This window comes from Drosophila innubila (assembly GCF_004354385.1).
Source record: "Drosophila innubila isolate TH190305 chromosome 2R unlocalized genomic scaffold, UK_Dinn_1.0 1_C_2R, whole genome shotgun sequence".
NCBI lineage: Eukaryota > Metazoa > Arthropoda > Insecta > Diptera > Drosophilidae > Drosophila > Drosophila innubila.
This window is the reverse complement of record NW_022995374.1, coordinates 25523094-25542806: the sequence shown is the minus strand read 5'-3', so window position 1 is coordinate 25542806 and position 19713 is coordinate 25523094. Positions and strand designations below refer to the sequence as shown.

Sequence of the window (19713 nt, the reverse complement as noted above, 5' to 3'; positions counted from 1 at the left end):
GTTTAACCTAAAAATTTTAAATAATAACATAAATTAATAACAAAAGCAAAAATTGGCATTGTGCACTGTGAGCAAAAAGAGTGAGCTTTTTTGTACATAAAAATTACTTTTTGCGCAGTGCCGAATGCCAACTTTCGTTTTTATTTATTAATTTATATTTTTATTTAAAATTTTTAGATTAAACTGAATTTTGTTCGTTACAAAATTGGATATCAGAAATTTTGGGGCTTGAAATTGCTTTCGTCACTAGACTTTTACATCGTGTAGATGTTTTTTTGGGATAGTCGAGATCCCTATCTAGGATACCCGTTTTTTATTTCAATATAAATAAAAGTACTTAAAAGAAATTACTTGTATTACTTGCCATAACTGCCGTTCTACTTGTCCGATCTTGATGCGACTGAGTGGAATAATAGATTACGTTAATTTCCAGAAAAAAACCTATTATCTTAGAATCTGTGGATGTAGTGGTTTTTTCGCGATTTGCGGTTTGTTATTTAAAGCAAATTTGATCTGCGTGGGGTATATAGAAATCTGTGTGCCAAATTTGGATGCTCTATCTCTTATAGTCTCTGATATCTAGGCGCTTACACAAACGGAAGGACACACATGGCTATATCGACTCGGCTGTTGATGCTGATCATGAATATATATACTTTATAGGGTCGGAGATGCCTCCTTCTCCCTGTTACATACATTGCAAAGAACACAATATACCCTTTTACATTCGGCACTGCGTAATAGTTATTTTTATGTACTAAGTAGCTCAAACTTTTTGCGCATGTTGGAGAATGCAATTTTTTTCCTTTTTAAGTACCGGACGAAATAAATTATTTTTTAAGCCAAAAATCTAAACGTTTGTACCAGTACGAATCGGTACACTTTTCCACAATTTATTAGTTGTTCTTTGTATGAGTAAATTTGTATGTTTATCTCTATAAAATACGTACACACGTATGTAAATATCTGTTATATATTTTAATTCCACAGATGTAGTTGTTTTGGGACCTACCGAAACAGATATTTGTTTTTGTTTGATTCCCTGTCGTATTTTCCAATGCTTAACGGTATTCAATAAGTTTTACTTCATTTGCTTTTGCCTTTTCTTCGATTTGGAAAACAAACTTAAGTAGAAGTAAACGTCTAATTCAAATCAGTTTTTGAACAGTCCTTAAAAGCTTATTTGGACTTTTAAAACTTTTGCTTTTGATTCGAATTTTCTAATGTCAAAGCAGAAAGTCAAGCAGTCGACTGTTGTAAGCTTATACGATGTCTTAGTGTCTCTTATATATGAATATATGCATACAGGTATTATTCACTATTTTTTATTTATTTGGTAGTATTTAAGTTTTATATTGCTTCACAATAACTGACTAGAGTAAATAATTACAAGCTATTATTTGTGTTCGTGGCTTGCACTCTTCTCATACGACGCTGCCTGGGTGTTTAATTTGTTCAGACTTGGGATCCTGGAACCGATACTTCCCATATAGGCGGCAAGCATCTGAAACTTTTTTTTCACTTGCAATAAGATTGAAGTAAATTGACTAGAATGTCCCGCCGAGGGAGCGGAGCAGAGCGGTTTGGTTGACGCTTCATGTCTCGTTAGGCCTGCAGGAGTCCATCGCTTTGACCGACCAGCTTTCCAAGCAGTGTCTTGTACAGCACAGACTCCGTGGAGACGCCTTCGCTTTGAAGGAAGAGCAACGTTTCGCGTGCGCACATGGCAAATCCCAAGGCCTCTGCCTCGCTGCGTCGGGTTGCTGGTGCAAAGCTCGCAGCTACCTCCGCATCCAGATGCTCTTCTTCATCTTCATCATGCGTGCTGACCTCTCGCTCATCCAAATCCTGTTCAAATGAATCCAGCTCCGACTGCAACTCCATTATCTTTTGTAGTGCCTCAAGTAAGATGCTGTTGGAAGCATCCGCATCCGAATTGCTGGCTGCTGGAGATTGTTGTTGCATTGGTGGTGGTGTCTCCGATCTGGGCTCAAGGTCCAAGCGATGGCGCTTCTCGGTGACTTGATCATTGGGCTGTTCCTGCTGCTCATCAGCCTGCTGAGCTCTACGCTGATCCGCACGCTTGCGCTTCATTATCAGTTTTCCGGACATGGCAGAGTCCCGGTTGCTTTTGTCTGTGTTCTGTTTTGAATTTGGTTTGTCCGCGGCACAACCTTCGCTCACCTGGCGATCACAACAACTGAACGCAAAATGCACCCCAGCGTAGCTTGAACGGCTCGCATTGATGCAGGCAGCGCGATCCTGAAAGCAACCCCAACATCGACAGCAACAGCGACAGGAAAAAGAGACAGGAGGGCATTAGGGGATGTGTTGAGCTGAGCTGAAAATTAAAGGCGTCCAAAAAATTGTTGCAGCTGTTTGAATTTGTCGGCCGCTGCTGCCGGCAGCTGGAGCGGGAAGGCAACAGGATACAGGCAGGATATTGTGCTGCAATCGAAAGCAACCCCTGACAATCTGCTGCTCTCTAACTGCAGTGGCCTGCTATCTCGTCCTTGCCTCACGTCCCTTTCCGCTTTCGTTGTCTCGTGGCTGTTCGACTGGTTCGGCTATCCTTACCACGGCATACTCTGCTTCCTGTGGAGTGTAGAGCGTAGTGTATTCGGAATACCGTTAAGGCCATACCAAGCATTTGCAGCTGGCACGCTTCCTAGTCATCTCTTCGATTTCTGTGGCGTTGCCCCTCCATAGTTTGCTTTGACCTGCCATTGTCATGATAAGTGCACACCTATCTGTATGTACACTGACAACAATTATTGAGTAAATTCCAATTTTATAATAAATAACTACATATTCAGTTGTATGTAATATCCTTGATTTGCTTTAGTTTCAATAGAGCATACTTTATTTCATAGTGATTTCAACGTTGGTCTTTCTTCTTCAAAAGATTTTAAAGTTTTCCATTTAAATTTTTAATCATATCGTCATAAATTAATCATAATTTTTAATACATACATACATATATGTATGTGAATATATTCTGATACATATATATATATAGATTATAAATATATATTCACATAGGTTTGATTCAGCGGAATATATTTTATGATTTATTTAAGCTCAACATGAAATACATTTTTGTTTACAAGTCAAATTTTACGAGCCTGAATGTGCTTCTAGAAGCGCTATCAGATAATTTTCGTTATCAAAGTTGAGGCATTTACCTGTTATAAGCTCTATGAGAGAACAAACAATTTATATAGTATAAGTTAGTGAGTAGAATTCACATTAATTATTAATACTAAGTCATGTTATTAAATTTGAGTTAATCACTCTTCGGAATAGGAAATGTGTAAATTCATAGGAATTGTATTATAAATATAACCGATACCAGTTTTATTATATTATAAAAAAAAACAAAAATATTTAGAAGAAGTCCGTTTGGTTAATATGAACTATAGCGCAAGAACTAAGTCAACTAATAAAACAAAACAAAAAAATGATTGAAATTAACAATTAAATTTAAATATAGAAGTTTTATATACCTTCTAATTGGTTCAATTTAACTCAATAATTTATTTACGTCGGTGCGATTGTGTGCTCGCGTAGTAAATAATTTTCAACGTTCGGTTAAATTATGTCGTATGATATTTACTATCAAAACATGATTTCAGTTCTTAAAGGCGGGCTTTTGAGCAGAAAAAGTGGCTTTTGTTTAGAATTTGTTATCGGTACTCAACAACTGCCCTTATCAAGCCAATAGGCACGGTGGGAAGGAAGGATAAGTGGGAAATATTAACAAAATTATTGACAAATACAAATATTTATGTATTTATTTATTCAATTCTCTAACATTTAAGTGATGGTCAAAATATTTATATTTACTCTATGGGATCTGCCATGCGTCCTTTAATGCAGTATACAATTCGTGACAAAATTTTTAAAGCCTAAAGGGTGTAAAGGTGGTATTTGGCACCACCCCCTTCGCGCAAAGCTGGCAATGAACTAACCTTTATACGATTTCAGTTCCGGTTTTATCTACTGTTTGAATCCCTTAGGTAGATAATATTAGAATTGTTTTTGTCATTACGATTGCTTTTGATAAGATGACTTTTACTATTTATATATAGAGTTACATCTATCAAGAGTATTTAAAATATCACAAACTTCAGCTATCTTGATACTCTCTATCAATGTATTGAAAAGATGTTACTTATTTTCACATAGGTTTAATCGAGATGAATTTTTTTGTGCACTTCTTAAGTATATAGTGAATATATTTTATATATACTAGTATTATCAATTATTTAAACTCGACATGAAATAAATTGTTGTTTATGAGAGTAATTTTGCGAGACTGAATATAGCGCTATCAGGTTGTTTTCCTAATTCAAATTGAGACATTTACCTGTTATCAGCTCTCTGAGAGAATAAATAAGTATATATATTTGGTATTAATTAGTGTGTAGAATTCACATTAATTATTAATATAAAATCATGTTTGTGTTGTTCTGAGTCCAGATCGTGCAGTAGAAGTACAAGTACGTTACGAAATCGGAAATCTGCTTTATCTCGTGATCCCGATCTCCTTATGTCGTTAAATTAAACTTTAGCTTGGAAATAAAATAATTTTGTATTACAAATTAACATACTTGAACATTTTTTTTACTTAATTGCTTTAATCAAAACCATATTGGTACTTCGAAACCGAAACATGCAAAAATCGGCAACAGTTTTAAAAACCCAATATACAAAGATTTTGCGTAACCGAAGGCTACTATAAAAATCAAAATGTGAACATAACCGAATTCAAAAACAATGTTTGTTTCTGATAATCCCTGAATTAATTAAACAAGAGTATTTAAATTTTTATAATTTCCAGCTCGAATAAAGATGGCAAAGTGGGCTTATGTACTAGTCTTGATGTTTGGGCATGCTATGAGTGCTAGTCTTATGACGTCCAGAAACTATACTGTAAACAAATTCATTATCCTCCACAATAACGATATGCATGCCAGATTGAGCAACAGGATGCAAACAGGGACAAGTGTTATGGCGGATTTGCACGTGTCGCCCATGAGTAAGTTTAATAATCAAACGATCCATCAAAAAATGATCAAATACAAGCTGTAAAACTTTTAGAGTGCGCAGATACCGCGAAGAGGCCAAAAAGGGTGGAACTCCTGTTATATATTTGAATGCAGGTGATACATATAGTGGAACAGCCTGGTTCACCATTTTCAAAGACAACATTACCAGTGCCTTTCTCAATAAACTACAACCAGATGCCATTGTAAGACTATATTCCTCTAATGATATCGTTGTAGCTTTTAAAATACTTGTTTCATGTCTTCAAGTCCCTTGGCAACCACGAATTTGATAAGGATGTCAAAGGTCTTGTCCCATTTCTTAATTCTGTGAATTTTCCTGTACTGGTATCAAATTGGGATTTGTCAAAGGAGCCCGAATTGCTTTCTGCAAGTAAATTAAAAATCTCCACCATTCTCGAAGTAAATGGAGTGAAAGTGGGTGTCATTGGTTACCTTACTCCGGACACTAAGAATCTCTCCTTTCAAAACAATGTGGAATACAAGGAGGAAATCGTGTCCATCAAGTAATTATGTCAAAGGTTTACTCTCTGAGATTCAAATACGAGTGTTGACTCATTGCAGTGCCGAAGCGAAGAAGCTGAAGGATCAGGGTATCAAGATTATTATTGCCCTGGGTCACTCGGGATACCAAAAGGATCAGGAGATAGCTAGGGACTGCCCAGAAGTGGACATTGTAATTGGTGGTCACTCTCACACTTTTCTGGACTCAAGTCAGCCTGTTGCCGATAAGGACGACACGAGCCCTGAAGCTGTTCGAGGACCCTATCCCACCATGGTGGTGCAGCCGAGCGGAAAGAAAGTGCCGGTGGTACAGGCTTACGCTTACACTAAATACTTGGGAAAACTACATGTCCAGGTTAGTTAATAATCTCTAGTAAAGAAGAGTACATAATCAACTTATATTTTCGTTCTTAGTTCGATGCAGAAGGAAATTTAATTGAGTTTGACGGATCACCTATTCTACTAAATGCTTCTGTTGCCCAGGAACAAGATTTGTTGGACTTACTTGATGTATACCGTCCTAATATCACGGCAATGGGAGAAAAAATAGTTGGCTACACGAAGGTCTATCTAGAGGGTGGCAAAATTTGCCGGGTGAGAGAGTGCAATCTTGGCAATCTCGTTGCCGACTCCATGGTGCATACTCGAGTGCTGGAAAACAAGGGCGGAAATTACTGGACTGATGCTGCTATTGCCATAATTTTGGGAGGGGGTCAGTTTTAATTTTATTTATTCTTTATTGTTTATAAGTGGGCCTAAATTTCAATTCGATTTTTAGGAATACGTTCATCCATAGAGCAGAATAACCAGGGGTCTATTACATTGAGAGACTTACAGGATACCCTTCCATTTGAAAATAGTCTTTACCTAACTCGCATTAGAGGTCAAACATTGCGAACTGCTTTGGAGCGCTCAGCTTCTTTATGGAACACGGACTCCAATGGAGGTTTTATGCAGTTTTCGGGAATTCGTGTGGAATATGACTTTGAAAGGAAAGAGGGACACCGTGTCGTCTCCGCTTTAGTACGTTGCGCCGAGTGTAATGCTCCATCGTACAGCCATCTTAACGAATCTGCATTCTATAATGTGATTATACCGAGTTTTCTGATCAATGGAGGTAATGGGTATAGTCTAGTTGAAGAACATGATCCGTTTACAGAGGTCTTGCAAGAAGATGATGTAGGTGCTCTGCAACAATATCTTCAGGGCACAAATGTGGTCTATCCCCATATTGAGGGTCGTATTGTTGTAAGAAAATCTATAAACAATACCTTATGTCTATAAATTAGTCTTAAAATACTATTTTTGTGACAGCTTTAAAAATATACCTTTAATGTTATTCCAGCATATTTCATTTCATATTAGTTTGGAAGCTGTTAAGTAAAAAATTTTCTTGGTTCTTTATATGAATCAAATCCATTAGCTTGGCTTAGGTACTGCATGTAAAGAGTGTCACGTAATCTACTTTTAGATAATATACTCGTTGGAAGTCAATACCTTATATAATAAAATACATATATACTATCAAATATCGCAACAAATCAAGATAGGTAAGTGTAGAAGAAAATATTCCATATAAACTCGTTGAAATAACTTACTATGGCTTATCATGAACAGAATCAGTTTATATTAAATGTATGTTATCACAGTATTTATTAACTAAACTATTAAATAACATTAGGCAACAGCCAAAAAATTACTGGGATCATAAAGCTGCCATAGAATCCACCGGTCGATAATCAAGTTTTAGTATTAAAAATTTCTTTGTTTAGTTATATCAACCAATCTGACAGAATATGCACCTTGGTTAGTCATATACATTCTAAAAAAGTTTGGTTTCAATCGGTTGACTACATCAAAGAGCTGCCATAGGAACAGTGTTTTGCAGGTTTTTGAAGTGTTTTGCAGCGTTTTGCAAGGGATTTATTCAGTGGAGTGCCAAACGGATGTCGAGCATGTTCAACTGTGGCCGCGCCTCCCCGCGAGCAAAGCGAGCAGATGGCGGAGCCCCCTTGTTTGGATTTAAAATTCTCGAAAAATATTCTAACTTTTTTGTTTATCCTTCATTTTTACAACTATATGTAATACATAAAAAAAACCTCTCTTCGAAGTAAAAGTCTAGTGACCAAAGTCTTTCCATGCCCCAAAATTTCTTATATCCAATTTTGTGACGAAAGATATTAAATATACTTAGTATATGAAAAATGAATAAAAAAAGGTTTGGTATTCGGCTTTCAATTATGTTTTTAACCAGTTGTCGGATTTGTGTGATCGAGGTATTAATCGACGCGTATTTAGACCCCGTACCTAAAAAAAGTACAGGGGTCTATTGGGTTTGTTTAAGCGAATATGTGCGTAACAGGCAGAAGGAAGCGTGGCAGACCCTATAAAGTATATATATTCTTGATCAGCATCAACAGCCGAGTCGATATAGCAATGTTCGTCTGTCCGTCTGTCCGTCTGTCTGTTCGTCTGAGCGCCTAGATCTCAGAGACTATAAGAGATAGAGACACCAAACTTGGTATGTAGGTTCTTCTATATTGCAAGTAGATCAAGTCCGTTTCAAAATTCGGCCACGCCCCCTTTATCGCCCACAAATCGAAAAAAAATTCATATCCAAATTATAAGAACAATTTAAAAGCTAGTGACACCAAATTTGGTATATAGATTACTCTATCTTGCATGCAGGTCAAGTTTGTTTTTTTTTTGACTCTGACCACTATATCATATAGCGCCCATAGGAACAATCGGTCGAAAATCAAGTTTTAGTATGAAAAACTTTTTTGTTTTGTGAGATATCTAAAGCAAACTGATACAATAAGCATATGACTATCCTGTCCAATGTTGGTTCAAATCGGACCACTATATCATATAGCTATCATAGGACCGATCGAAAATCAAGTCTTAGTATGAACAACTTTTTTGTTTTATGAGATATCGTAACCAAACTGATTAAATATGCATAACAATTGGCTTTTTATATCCTGTCCAAAGTTGGTTCAAATCGGACCACTATATCATATAGCTGTCATAGAACCGATCACGCGAAAATCAAGTCTTAATATGAAAATCTTTTATGTTTTATGAGATATTGTAACCAAATGATAGAATATGCATTAAAGTTAACTAAATATTATTTTATTTTTCCATTATTAGTTTTTGCCATAGTAAGTACGGGGTCTCCGACAGTCGAGTATGCTCGACTGTAGCACCGGCCGACTAGTTTTTTTAAGAATTTAAAAAAATTGTTAACAAAAGACCCCAACGGTTCCATTAGTTGCCATCATTTACACCCCCTATTTCGTAAACCAGGTGATAACATTGATCTGATTGGACAGTCGTTGCAAGTTTTCCATACTAGCTGTATATATTGCTAGTCGCCTGCTTTCGTCACTAGCGCGGACTGCCGTCCGCAGTGATGTTAATCGTTAAACTCTATGGAGAGACAGCTAAGTTATTAGCATATGAGAAAATACACTCTGTACTTAAAATGGAATTTCGACCGATCGGTCCTATGACAGCTATATGATATAGGCAGCTCCGTTGCGACGAAAAGTTGCTCCCGGGGCAAAGATTTTCTCGGCGCCCCCTCCACCCCCATATGCATCTGGGCTGGGATTATACATCCGGACCAGGATTGGTTAAAATCGGCTCACTATATCATATGGCTGCAATAGAGACACTCATTCAAAAATTAAGTCTTAGTATGAAAAAGTTTTTTGTTTCTGATTAAATATGCATTAAACTTGGTTTTGTCTATCCTGGCCGAAGTTCGTTCAAATCAGGCGACTATATCATATATCTGCCATAGGATCGGTCAAAAATTAACTTTTAGTATGAAAAAGTTTTTTTTTTTTGAGATATCCTATCCAAACTGTTAGAATATGCATTTCAATTGGTTTTTTACATTCTGAACAAATTTGGTTTAATTTGGTTCCATTTATCTCATAATTACCATAGGAACAATTGTTTGAAAATCAACTTTTATAATAGGGGCGGAGCCTCTTGTTTTTTGTTTTAATTTAATTGCTGTACCGATACGTACCGGATTTGGGTGATCGAGGAATCAATTGTCGCGTATTTTTCATAAGAAAAAATAAAAAAATTTACGAAAAGGTTCCAACGGTCCCATTAGCTGCAATCATTAAAATTTTGCCCCTCCCACTTACACCCCCTTATCACATGAGCCAGGTGGGCTAGCAAAAGTTTTAGTATACCATTTGTTAGTTAACCCTAAACCTTTCGATCGGTATATACCTCTATCTGATCGGACAGTCGTAGCACCATTTCAATATTAGCTGTATATATTGCTAGTCGCCTTTCGCACCCTTGGTGCTGCTTTCGTCACTAGCGCGAACTGCCGTCCGCCGTGATAAGTACGAATTACTAGAAATAAGTATAAGAATTTTTTAACCAAGAACCAACATTCTTAATATATAAACAATGCATTTTTAATCAAGTAAAACTCACAAATTACTATAAATGAGTCCGAAAATTATTAATATAAGATCGGGATCCAGGCTTGACTAACAGATCAAGTTCGTCAAATCTGGAATTAAGTTCATTAATTCTTATATCATTGTCAACTGATTCTTGCTAACTTGCAATGAGGAGTAGGTCGACGGACACTTTGAACTTAAGACTATAATAGAATAATTTATCCCACAAAAAAAACCTCTAAACGAGGTAAAAGTCTAGTGACGAAAGCAATTTCTAGCCCCAAAATTTCTGAAATCCGAATGCCAATCTTCGCTTTTTTTATATTAATTTATATTTTTATATAAAATTTTTAGATTAAACTGAATTTTGTTCGTCACAAAATTGGATATCAGAAATTTTGGGGCTAGAAATTGCTTTCGTCACTAGACTTTTACCTCGTTTAGATGTTTTTTTTGTGGGATATCAGAAATTTTTGCAATTGCTTTTGACATTGTAACTTTATCATTAATGCAGGCAAATAGTAAAATATAAAAAGTTTGTTGTTGAACGTATTTCATATAATCGTTAGAGCCGTTTTGTCAAAAATCGCCAAAATGTAAGCTTAAAAACATAATATCACCTGTAAAATGTTACCTGAATACTTTAGAAAAACTAGTGGGCTCCGCCCCCTGCTCGCGTTGCTACAGCCGAGCATACTCTACTGTCGGAGACCTCGTACTTACTATGAAAAAAAAAGTTTTTCATACTAAGACTTGGATTTCGCCCGATCGGTCCTATGACAGCTATATGATATAGTGGTTCGATTAATACTAACTTTGGTCAGAATATATAAGTCTAAATTGAGTGCATGTTCTATTAGTTTGGTTACGATATCTAGTAAAACAAAAAAGTTTTTCATACTAAGAACTAATATTGGACCGATCGGTCCTATAACAGCTATATGATATAGTGGTCCGATTTGAACCAACTTTGGTCAGGATATATAAAACCAAGTGAAATGCATATTGTATTTGTTTGGTTAAGATTTCTCATTAAACAAAAAAGTTTTTCATACTGAAACCTAATTTTGACACCTCGTACTTACTATGAAAAAAAAAGTTTTTCATACTAAGACTTGGATTTCGCCCGATCGGTCCTATGACAGCTATATGATATAGTGGTTCGATTAATACTTACTTTCGTCAGGATATATAAGTCTAAATTAAGTGCATGTTCTATTAGTTTGGTAACGATATCTAGTAAAACAAAAAAGTTTTTCATACTAAGACCTAATATTTTACCGATCGGTCCTATAACAGCTATATGATATAGTGGTCCGATTTGAACCAGCTTTGGTCAGGATATATAAAACCAAGTGAAATGCATATTGTTTTAGTTTGGTTAAGATTTTTCGCATTAAACAAAAAAGTTTTTCGTACTAAAACGTGATTTTCGACCGATAGAAATATGTATTTATTCACTTAACAGGTAATATCTTCCAAACCCCTCAACCAAAATTAGTGTTTCATATACCAAAAACGTACAAAAAAATTGTACGTATTACAACATATTAAAATTTAACAAAAATCGTTAGAGCCGTTTTGTCAGAAATCGCCAAAATGTGAGCTAAAAAACTTTATTTCACCTGTAAAATGTTACCTGAGTACTTTAGAAATAAAGTCTAAAGGTAAGCATAAGAGCCCTCAATCACACCTTTCCAATGATATATAGATCATATCTTTTAGCTTTTATGGTTTGGAAACGGTTGAGAATTCAATTTTAGCGGGATTTAGCGTTTTCCCGCTAAACTAGCGGTTTTTTCAAAAAGTCGTAGAACAAACATTTCTAGATTTTAGAAAAGGAATAAATCCCCATCATTACATTTAAGCTTCTTTAGCGCTTTGATGCAAACAGACAAACAAACTGATTTTTCATTTCATTTTGAGAAGTCCACTAAAATTTTCAAATTTATTTATCTTTTGAACCAGTTATGGGATTTGGGTGATTAGGGTATCAATCGACGCGTATTTTTAAAAAATAAAATATTTTACCAAAAAGCCCCAACGGCCCCATAAGCTGCAATCATCTAAATTTTTCCCCTCCCACTTACACCCCCGTATCTCATGACCCAGGTTGGTTAGAAAAAGTTTTAGTATGCCATTTTGTAAGTTAGAACTAAACCTTTCGATCGGTATATAACTCGATCTGATCGGACAGTTGTAGCAAATTTTCCAACTTAGCTGTATATAGTGTTAGTCACCTTTCGCACCCTTCGTGATGCTTTCGTCACTAACGCGAACTGCCGTCCGCAGTGATGTAATTAGTCTTTACTTGTTTTTAACACCCACGGTTATGATTTAGATTAATTAATCAGGTAGTTAATACCTATTTCAAGAAAATTTCATACATACGTACAAATTAAGTATACACGCTTTTGAATTAAGAATCAAGTATCATGTTCAAATTTTAACATATTTTTGTACTCAGTTTCAGAATGTTCAGAACTTAGATCAAGTTCGTTTTAGAGGCTCTTTAAGTTTGAAAATACTAAAATACATCAATTTCGTTCTTAAAATATTGTACTTGACTTTAGATCGAAACCCTCGACTTCAGTATTTTCATTCTTGGTGAGAAATCAAGTTCGAAAAGTGGCGTTTTAAGAACAAAATACTTGATTATTTTTCTCTGTGTTCCTATGGCAGCTATAGGATATAGAAGTCCGATCCAAAAATAACAACCATACCAAGTTCTTAAACTCTAACTCCTTTAGTCTTTGAAATCAACACGTTCAAACATGCGGAGTGACGGACAGACAGACGGAAGTATATATATACTTTATTAGGTCTGCCACGCCTTCTTTTGCCTGTTACGTACATTCTGCCAAACACATTATACTTTTTTTTTGCACATTTTTAATGGGTACGGGGTATGAAAGTTATTTTTTGTCATCTAAGCCCCATATGTATTAAAAAAAGGTGGGTTTGAACGCAGTAACTCGAAAAAAGTTCCATTTTGTTGTTTAGTATAATTTGATTGCATGTTAGAATCGAGTATATGGACATTAGAATGGGTCAATTTGTATGGAGAAACAAAATGCACAAAGCGGTTATGAAATTCGTAATCTGCGATGAACTCTAAGAAGAATTGCCGAATGAACTATTGGTCTAAAATCAATATCGAGCTTCCACTTTTTACGGAATAGCTATAACTATTTCATATATTAGTAGTTCTCTGTTAGGTACAACTTACTTCTAAGCCGTTTTATGATGAATTTAGAGATAAGAATAAGTTGGCGGTCTCTTTTCAATTGAATTTCAAAATTTATGCAAAATGTACTTTTTATTGAAACTTGACAAAAGTGCTTATGTTTAAAATTCAATTTTAAAAAACTAGTTAAGTCCGCCAACTAATTCTTATCTCTAAATTCATTATAATTCGGCTCCGTCTGTGGTTTTTTTGAGGTAAGTTTTACCTAACAGACAGTTTTGTCATACAAAACACATTAAAACATTCCTCGAAAAAATTGGAAGCTCGATATTGATTTTCGACATATGGTTTCCCAAGCAACTCTTCTTAGAATTCAAAAACTCGCTTTGTCGCAAAAAAAACTTGAACCACTCTAATGTACATGTATAATTTGATATGGATCATAGAAAATATTCATTCACAAAGAGCTAAAATTTATAAATTAATTTTGTGTTATTTTAAATATTGATAAAATTACCTAGGAAGGGTATTCAGATAATATCGTGCTAAATATGGGATGTCACCCACTCTTAATATATTTGGATTGAAGCCTAAAAAATAAATAAATCATTTTAAAGTGTCAAAGCATAAAAACATAAATAAGTATATATAGTACACGAGCATATTATGCATATATTTATTTAAACCACAAATTAAACATTTTGAGAATATTCAAAAATTCAATTGAATGTACAATGCTACGAATACTCAATGTGATTAATGAACATCTGGCAATTTAACACATGCTTCGAAAATTCTGTGTTTAGCAATTGTTAAAGGCCCGAAAAACGTAGACAAGTGATGGCTTTGTTACTATTAGAGGTGGGCTCGGGCCTCTTTTTTGAGGTCCGGCACGACCCGAGCCCGCACAACACATATTTTGTAAAGCCCAAGCACGGCACGGTCCGGCACGAAATTCTCAAAACAGTTTTCGTTTAATTTATAATTGTTTTATTTTTAGACCCCGCACTTAAAATAAGTACAGGGGTCTATTGGGTTTGTTTTAACGAATATGTGCGTAACAGGCAGAAGGAGGCGTGGCAGACCCTATAAAGTATATATATTCTTGATCACCATAAATAGCCGAGTCAATATTGCAATGTCCGTCTGTCTGTCCGTCTGAGATAGAGACAGCAAACTTGGTATGTAGGTTCCTCTATATTGCAAGCAGATCAAGTTTGTTTTAACATCGGCCACGCCCCCTTTATCGCCCACAAATCGAAAACCAAAATTTCATATCCAAATTATAAGAACAATTTAAAAGCTAGTGACACCAAATTTGGTATGTAGATTCCTCTATCTTGCAGGCAGGTCAAGTTTGTTTTTTTTTTTTTGAATCGGACAACTATATCATATACCGCCCATAGGAACAATCGGTCGAAATTAAAGTTTTAGTGTAAAAAACTTTTTTGTTAAAGCAAACTGATACAATAAGCATATGACTTCGTTTTGTATATCCTGTCCAAAGTTGGTTCAAATCGGACCACTATATCATATAGCTGTCATGGGATAGATCGGGTGAAAATCAAGTCACAACAACTTTTTTGCTTTTTGAGATATCGTAACCAAACTGATAGAATATACATAAGACTTGGTTTTATATGTCCTGTTGGTTCAAATTGGACCACTATATCATATAGCTGTCATAGGACCGATCGGGCGAAAATCAAGTCTTAGTATGAAAAACTTTTTAGTTTTATGAGATATCGTAACTTAACCTATAGAATATGAATTTTAGTTAATCTTATACATCCTTACCGAAGTTGGTTATAATCGGTCAACTATATCATATAGCTGTCATAGGATTGATCGGGTGAAAATGAAGTCTTAGTATGAAAAACTTTTTTGTTTAATAAGATATCGTAACCAAACTTATAGAGTCGGAGATGCCTTCACCACCCTGTTACATACATTCCCACGAACACAATATTCCCTTTTACTTATTTTTTAAGTTGATTTGTTTTATTGTATGTAGCTTGTTAATTTTAGGTGTTTTCGTGCCTCAAAGTTAAGCACCTCTAGTTACCATATCAAAAATGTTGTAAAATTTTGATAGTCGTAAATGATTATCGGCAGATATGTAAGTTACTCAATACTGTATCTGAAATATTTTATTTGACATATGTATGTAGAAATTCATGGGCAATGGTAACATATTTCTGGCCAAGTTAACTTACAGTAGCAGAAGAATACATTTATGTACTTAAACCTACATATATGTTTGCGTGGGAACATCACGTTCTGTTTGAACAACTGTTGGACATAAAACAAACTCGTACAACACAAAAACGTGTACGAGTATCTGAGGTATATATAGAACTATAGAACTATGAGTATATATTCTGTATATTTTCTGCAAATGTACTAAGTTTGTGGCTACAGAATTTGAATGATTGGCCATAACAGGTTGCAGTTTGCCAACATTGATTAGATTTGTGATGTGTCCTGATACTGGGTATCAGTACGAGAGAGAGATAGATTCAGATAGAAAGAGAGAGAGAGAGAAAAGAAGCAAGAGTTTATGAGATAATCAGTAATAGCAATTAGAGTCGTAGTGCTCGTATCTGCAAATAAATACAATAGCCCTATTTAAATCGTTGCTGACGCCAAAAAAAAAACACAAAACACAACAAAAAACACTCTCAAAAAACAGACACAGTCACAACCACGCGCTGCGTTGTATCGTCGTATCGTAATCGCTAAGTGAGACAATATTGAAGTATTTTGGTTATAGCCGCGGTTCCACATCGTTTGGCGGTCAGTTTGTTAGCGGATTTTGAGACGAGAGCATGTAAGTACGAATAACGAATGCCGAATACCGAACAAACGTGAAATATATGTATATATATGACAGATTTTGGGCTTGAATTATATTTCCAAAAGTATTTAAGCCTGAATATAATGCGAAAATTGTTTTTATTTTTGTTGTTGATTTTTGATATCGGGCAAACTTCATCTTCTATTGTCAAAGCAGCTGTGTGTGGATCAACTTCAACACGAAAGTGAAACGCGAGTTACTTTTGCTAAATTTATAATTCATTCATATTTAAGATATAGACGCAAAACACGCAAAGATTTGCTAATTGAGTTTATGTTACTTAGACCACAGATTAGTTGTACAGTCATTTACATTGGGTACATAAGTGTGATAAAGCGGCCGCAAATCATTCAATGAAAATAAAGAATTGAATTTGTAAACGTGTAGGTACACGTACTGTAGAAGTCAGGTTGAGATACGTGATTAGATTTAGTACCCATTATAAACTCCAATATTGATTTGCTGTAGAAATTTGCAGAGCCTGATAAGTTGTTATTTATTAATGGAGGTGCAGATAAGTCGTCAGGCTGTGTTGTTTTTTCAATTTGCCCTTTTTATTATCAATATCTGTTGAAGAAATCAAAGATAGCGATTATTGCGATTAATATGAAGTTGAAGTTAACTGAGATTCATTTCGCTGATCTCTCTGGTGACATTCACTTTACTTCATTTTTCAGCTCTCCAGCTCGAGCATGATTTGTCAACTGGTTATCGTCGCGTGCAGTTTGCTGTTAGCCCCGATCGCAGCCAATCCTCTTGCCCCCAAGGCTGTTGCCACGGAACTCATCATATTGCACAACAATGATATGCACGCGAGGTTCGACCAGACGAATGTGAACGGCGGAACTTGCACTCAGGAGGATGCAAATACGGATAAATGTTACGGCGGGTTTGCACGTGTTGCCCACGAGTAAGTGTCATGACTGATCAGTGAAAGAATCTTTACGGTTATGGCTAAATTTCAGGGTGCGCAAATACCGCGAAGAGGCGAAAAAGGGAGGAACTCCAGTTCTTTATTTGAATGCGGGTGATACCTACACTGGAACAGCCTGGTTCACCGTCTTCAAGGACAATATTACCAGCGCTTTCCTTAACAAACTGCAGCCAGATGCCATTGTGAGACTTCACTTAAATTCATCCATAAATTCTTGTCTTTACTATTATTTTACTATATTCTAGTCGCTTGGAAACCACGAATTTGATAAGAATGTTGAGGGCCTTATACCATTCCTCAATGCTGTGGATTTTCCTGTATTGGTATGCAATTTTAATTTGACAAATGAACCTGAATTGGCAGCCACCAAATCACTGTCGAATTCCACCATTCTCGAAGTGAGTGGAGTGAAAGTTGGTGTCATTGGTTACCTTACTCCGGACACTAAGAATCTCTCCTTTCAAAACAATGTGGAGTACAAGGAGGAAATCGTATCCATCAAGTAATTATGGCAAAGGTTTACTCTCTGAGATTCAAATACGAGTGTTGACTCATTGCAGTGCCGAAGCGAAGAAGCTGAAGGATCAGGGTATCAAGATTATTATTGCCCTGGGTCACTCGGGATACCAAAAGGATCAGGAGATAGCTAGGGACTGCCCAGAAGTGGACATTGTTATTGGTGGTCACTCTCACACTTTTCTGGACTCAAGTCAACCTGTTGCCGATAAGGACGACACGAACCCTGAAGCTGTTCGAGGACCCTATCCCACCATGGTGGTGCAGCCGAGCGGAAAGAAAGTGCCGGTGGTACAGGCTTACGCTTACACTAAATACTTGGGAAAACTACATGTCCAGGTTAGTTAATGATCTCGAGCACTCTTGTTTAGTTTAATCAAGTTATATTTTCATTCTTAGTTCGATGCAGAAGGAAATTTAATTGAGTTTGACGGATCACCTATTTTACTGAATGCTTCGATTGCCCAGGAACAAGATCTGTTGGACTTACTTGATGTATACCGTCCTAATATCACGGCTCTGGAGCAAACGATCGTTGGTTACACCAAGGTTACCCTTGAGGGAGGAAACATATGTCGCATGAGAGAGTGCAATCTCGGTAATCTTGTTGCCGATTCCATGGTTCACACTCGCGTATTAGAAGATAAGAGCGGTAATTTCTGGACTGACGCTCCAATTGCTTTGATTCAGGGAGGCGGTATGTTGATATACGTTGGGATTGTGTAAAATTGCAATTGCATATTGGTATTTCAGGTATACGTGCCTCGATTGATAAGAATTCCAATGGTTCGATTACGGGCAGTGACATTCTCACAGTCCTGCCCTTTGAGAATAGTCTCTACATTACGCGCATTTCCGGCAAAACATTGCGAAACGCTTTGGAACGGTCGGCTTCCATACGGAACCAGGACTCGAATGGTGGTTTCCTGCAGTTTGCTGGTATTCGTGTGGAGTACGACTATGACATGGAGGAAGGACACCGTGTAGTCTCCGCTCTAGTGCGATGTGCCGAGTGCAATGTTCCTTCATACAGCCATCTTAATGAATCGGCGTACTACAAGGTGATTGTTAACAATTTTCTTCTGAATGGAGGCGATGGCTATAACCTAAAAGATGAGCAAGAGCCGTACTCTGAGCTCCTCGAGAAAAATGATCAATTTGCCTTGGGCCAGTATTTGAAGGCACGTCACTACGTCTATCCTGAAAACGAGGGTCGTATTGTCATCAGGGGACCTTCCGATGGTGCGGGAAGCATTATCGGTTCCATTGCTTTAATACTGGTTTCCTCTTTGATCACTCGTTTTTTTAACTAATCTTAAGTGTATCTACAGCTTTAGTGCCAATTTATAAAACAGTATACGAGAGTTGTAAATTTATAACGTAATATATACAATAAATACTGACTTGTCTGATTGTCGTGATAGACTAACAGCCTGAAATAGTATTGTTATATTTAGCGATCTAAAGATATACACAAGTTTAAGATTGTACATTTATATTTGCATTTGTAGCTTCAAATGAGACATGTGAATGCTTACAGACATTTATGCAGTTGAGCTTATCATGATACCAGATAATAATCATATAAATTTGGATTGGGTGTAATCGCTCAATAAAAATCATAAACTAATCATAAAAAAGAAATTTTAACGTAAGATGCCATTTATTTGATTTATAAAAGTTAATATTGAAATAGCTGATCGCACATAACATAGTTGATAAATGAAACATTGTTAAGCAATTGCAATAACAAGCTTAAAAGCTATTTTATGTTTCTCATTAATTGAAGACTTCGTTTTGATATGAGAAATTGTGAGGAATACCCGTACTTTGATAATAAAGCATCTGTTCTACGCATATTGGCTCGTCTTTGTTTACCAATTCCTGAGAGTTAGTCGTGATCAAGAGCGCATAAACTACGTATTTTGTTTGATGTGTCTCTGCAAATAGTGCGCTCTAAAATTAGGTCTTTTTCACAGACACTTTACTTTAATTTTCGATCTAATGCAATGCAGAAAAGCGACATCATTTACTTTCATTAAAAAATCAGCAGTAGATACAGTTACAGATACAGATAAAGAATCTGCTTTAGATGCTCATATTTATGTATGTATAATACATGAAGGCTCGAATGTAAATGAAAGTCGCGATTAGGTGCGATCGCGACACCGACACCGACACCGACATAAACACAGACACCCACACTT

At 36.1% G+C, this 19713-nt stretch overlaps 3 protein-coding genes across 4 annotated transcripts; 2 read left to right on the top strand and 1 right to left on the bottom strand.

The window, feature by feature from the left end:
* Nucleotides 1-1309: 1309 nt before the first annotated feature.
* LOC117785597 lies at nucleotides 1310-2198 on the bottom strand. Its single transcript, XM_034623694.1, has one exon. It carries the CDS (start codon nucleotides 2110-2112, stop codon nucleotides 1606-1608), a length of 507 nt encoding a protein of 168 aa, XP_034479585.1. The 5' UTR covers nucleotides 2113-2198; the 3' UTR covers nucleotides 1310-1605.
* Nucleotides 2199-4967: 2769 nt separating this feature from the next.
* On the top strand, nucleotides 4968-6918 carry LOC117783811 (protein 5NUC-like; the record flags this gene model as incomplete). The annotated part of the gene is made up of 6 exons (XM_034621356.1): nucleotides 4968-5041; nucleotides 5104-5254; nucleotides 5319-5575; nucleotides 5634-5928; nucleotides 5988-6285; nucleotides 6352-6918. Coding segments are annotated over 6 exons (1581 nt in total), but the record flags the coding sequence as incomplete, so codon positions are not given.
* Nucleotides 6919-15883: 8965 nt separating this feature from the next.
* On the top strand, nucleotides 15884-19269 carry LOC117785593 (protein 5NUC-like). 2 transcript variants are annotated; one of them, XM_034623686.1, is made up of 7 exons: nucleotides 15884-16029; nucleotides 16734-16966; nucleotides 17022-17172; nucleotides 17236-17492; nucleotides 17551-17845; nucleotides 17906-18203; nucleotides 18260-19269. In XM_034623686.1, exons 2-7 carry the CDS (start codon nucleotides 16749-16751, stop codon nucleotides 18817-18819), a joined length of 1779 nt encoding a protein of 592 aa, XP_034479577.1. In that variant the 5' UTR covers nucleotides 15884-16029; nucleotides 16734-16748; the 3' UTR covers nucleotides 18820-19269. The 2 variants fall into 2 exon arrangements, with proteins under 2 accessions (XP_034479577.1, XP_034479579.1); XM_034623688.1 differs by having other exon boundaries at nucleotides 17906-18207; nucleotides 18264-19269.
* Nucleotides 19270-19713: the final 444 nt, after the last annotated feature.

Excerpts from the sequence above, each read along its gene's own strand:
- LOC117785597 (XM_034623694.1), bottom strand. The coding sequence starts at position 2,112 with ATGTCCGGAAAACTGATAATGAAGCGCAAGCGTGCGGATCAGCGTAGA.
- LOC117785593 (XM_034623686.1), top strand. The coding sequence starts at position 16,749 with ATGATTTGTCAACTGGTTATCGTCGCGTGCAGTTTGCTGTTAGCCCCG. Across the intron at positions 16,967-17,021 it reads TTTGCACGTGTTGCCCACGA|GGTGCGCAAATACCGCGAAG; the intron begins GTAAGTGTCATG and ends GCTAAATTTCAG. Across the intron at positions 17,846-17,905 it reads TGGGAAAACTACATGTCCAG|TTCGATGCAGAAGGAAATTT; the intron begins GTTAGTTAATGA and ends TTTCATTCTTAG.